We start from the raw sequence: 2,850 nt of genomic DNA on the forward strand, positions 1-2,850 counted from the left end.
AACAAATCCCATTAAAACTGATTAGAAAACTTTTAAGAACATAGGAGAGGACTGGGCGAGATGTTACTCGCCTGAGGGGGTATTGTAGAACTCCTGAACACGCGTGAGCATGCTCCTCCTTCGATAGAATCGCTCCAAATCCCGCTGAAACTCTTCGAGACTCCTCACAAATCGCCAAGAACGGATCTAGGGTTTGGGAGAGAAGAGGGGGGCTGCTAGGGTTTGTAAAACAGAAGAAAAAAGGTGATTTTCGTGATATAACATGTATATATATATCAGCAAACCCGAAACCCGAAACCCGAAACTGGAAATTCAGTCTGACTAGGAACATTCTCTTTGGTATTTTGGCTATAACTTTCTCATACGACCTTGGAATAAGGTGATCTAATATTTGTTGGAATGCTCTTGAAGAGACCTACAACGTTGGTATTATATACATTCCCAGATTCTTAATGAATCAATGAGAAAAACATAGAAACTCTTAACTGGTCAAAATTCTCAGATTCTCACTCTTGGCCTTTGTGCATGATTTGTGTATTTGTATTCACATATATACATATATACATTGAATTGATCTCAAATCAGTTCCTAGCATACTCAAACATCATAATATATTATTTATAAATGTATAACATATTTATTATTATTTATCATAAAGTATTCAAATTTTCGGGGTTTTACATAAAGAAATGTAACCATATGACCAGCCGTCATGACTGATGCGACTACGGTTTCTAGGACCGCTAGCTTGCATAACGATGGTGTCCCTCCTTCACCGCCGAGAGGCACCGCTGATTTACCTAGAGAGGTTGATATACACTCAACGACCACACCTGCTATCATCTCGGAGCCCGTTGAGACTAGACTGACGGAGCTGATCGTCAGACCTCAGTCTGCGAGGACCTCTATTGGTATTGGTATGCTTGCAATTCGCTTTAAATTAAATTTTATCACGTTCGAGAATTTCTTATTCGCTTTAAATTAAATTTTATCACGTTCGAGAATTTCTTACTCTTCAACATGATTGCTTGTAGGATCTCAGCCTTCTCCATATGAACATGTCCTTGCCCTTTTGTCTGATTTCGATCCCAGCAGAGACATATTCCGAATGGATCTCAGCTCTTTCGTCGTCTTTTTTAACAGCATGATCGAGAAGATTCTTCATCAAGGGTATTGCTTTGATCAGTTCAGACGTTCCCTTTCTTGTCACCTGACGATGATCAAAGAAGAGGGATATCCGGCGTTAGCTGACTCTCTTACTGCCGATTTTATTGTCTTGGAGTCTGAACTCCGAGAGTTAGAGGAGCTAAAGGCTAATGGAGCTTCTTCTTTCGTGTCCTCTTAGTTGGAGCATAGATTGTCACAATGGCGTGATTTGAGATCTTCCATCGGCAGCGAGCTTCAGTCACATGAGAATTCTATTGCACAGCTGATGGCTAGTCTTGCAAGAAAGGACACTGACAGAGCCGAGTTACTCGGTTCTTTAGACTCCAACCGTGAGAAAGTAGACAAGTTGAAGAAGACCTTGAAGTATGCCGAGCAGTCTGGTGCTATTATGGCAGAGGAGTTGGCTGGACTAGAGAAATCTCGCGGACAGATGATTGAGAGATTAGGATCTACACAGGAGAGATTGATAAAGCTGAAAAATGAAGCCGCGAAGATCTTGAGCAATTCTGAAGAATCTGCCCGAATTGATCTGCAGGCTGAGCTTGAGCAGAGTTATGCAGATAGACTTTCTAAGTTAGAATTTCACATTCTTACTCGCCGACTACGTTCGGGCCCATGAGCTTTTTGTTGTATGCTTTGACTTGATCCATTAGTAGAGACCCAGTATTTGATTTAATGCACTCATCTTTTATCATAAAGTTTCTTTATTGATTGTGAATCTAATGGACACAATATTTATAGAATTTTTGGCAAATCCCCAGCCATCAACGGGTTTGATGTGCCTTTACCGATTACCGTTTGAATCGGGCTAGCATGCGGATTATTTTAGTCCGTTCTGCATGTAACGTTGTGCTAAGAGCGTTAATTCACTTAGACTTGATGCTATGATTTTGAATACATAGACTTCACCGTTTCTTATGGGAAAAGGTACCCAGCAACACGTGTTAGGCGATGACTTATCCCTTCTTAGGTTTCAGGATAAAATTCTCCAGACTTAGACTCTGATGTCTTTTTCAATCGGCGAAAGATTAAACCGACGATGTGTGTTAGACATAGACTTTAGGATTTTTGGCAAACCCCCAGTCTTCAACGGGTTTGATGTGCCTTTACCGATTACCATTTGAATCAGGCTAGCATGTGAATTATTAAAACCCATTTCACATGTAACGTTGTGCTAAGAGAATTACTTCTCTTAGACTTGATGCTACGATTTTGAATACATAGACTTCACCACTTTTTACGGGAATATGGCGCCCGACAACGTGTATTAGGCGTTGACTTATCCCTACTTAGGATTCAGGATAAAATTCTCCAGACTTAGACTCTAGTATTTTTTTCAATCGGCGAAAGACTAAACCTGTAACGCGTGTTAGGCGTAGGCTTATCTCTATTTAGGAGTTGAGATAAAATTCCTCGTGCATAAAGTGCGCGGATTGGAAGTTGAGAATTGTGTCTTTTCTCAAGACAAAGACAAACCCAAAGTTGGAGCGGAAGAATTTTATATTCTTGGCCCCAGGTCTTGTTTAGGGTAAAGATGAACCCAAAAATGAAAGAGGAAGAATTTTATATTCTATCTTTCAACACTGAAGAAGAAGAATTTTATATTCTATCTACAGTTGGAAAGAAAACTCGAGGTGGGATCTCCACCCCCAGAATCCGGAAAGATAAAACTAAGAGTGGGAT

General features: G+C 40.4%; 1 protein-coding gene across 1 annotated transcript; it reads left to right on the plus strand.

The window, feature by feature from the left end:
• On the plus strand, nt 713–1,356 carry LOC109831032. The gene is made up of 2 exons (XM_020398375.1): nt 713–917; nt 1,035–1,356. Exons 1-2 carry the CDS (start codon nt 713–715, stop codon nt 1,343–1,345), a joined length of 516 nt encoding a protein of 171 aa, XP_020253964.1. The 3' UTR covers nt 1,346–1,356.

Source organism: Asparagus officinalis, chromosome 2 (genome assembly GCF_001876935.1).
Source record: "Asparagus officinalis chromosome 2, Aspof.V1, whole genome shotgun sequence".
Taxonomy (NCBI): Eukaryota; Viridiplantae; Streptophyta; class Magnoliopsida; order Asparagales; family Asparagaceae; genus Asparagus; species Asparagus officinalis.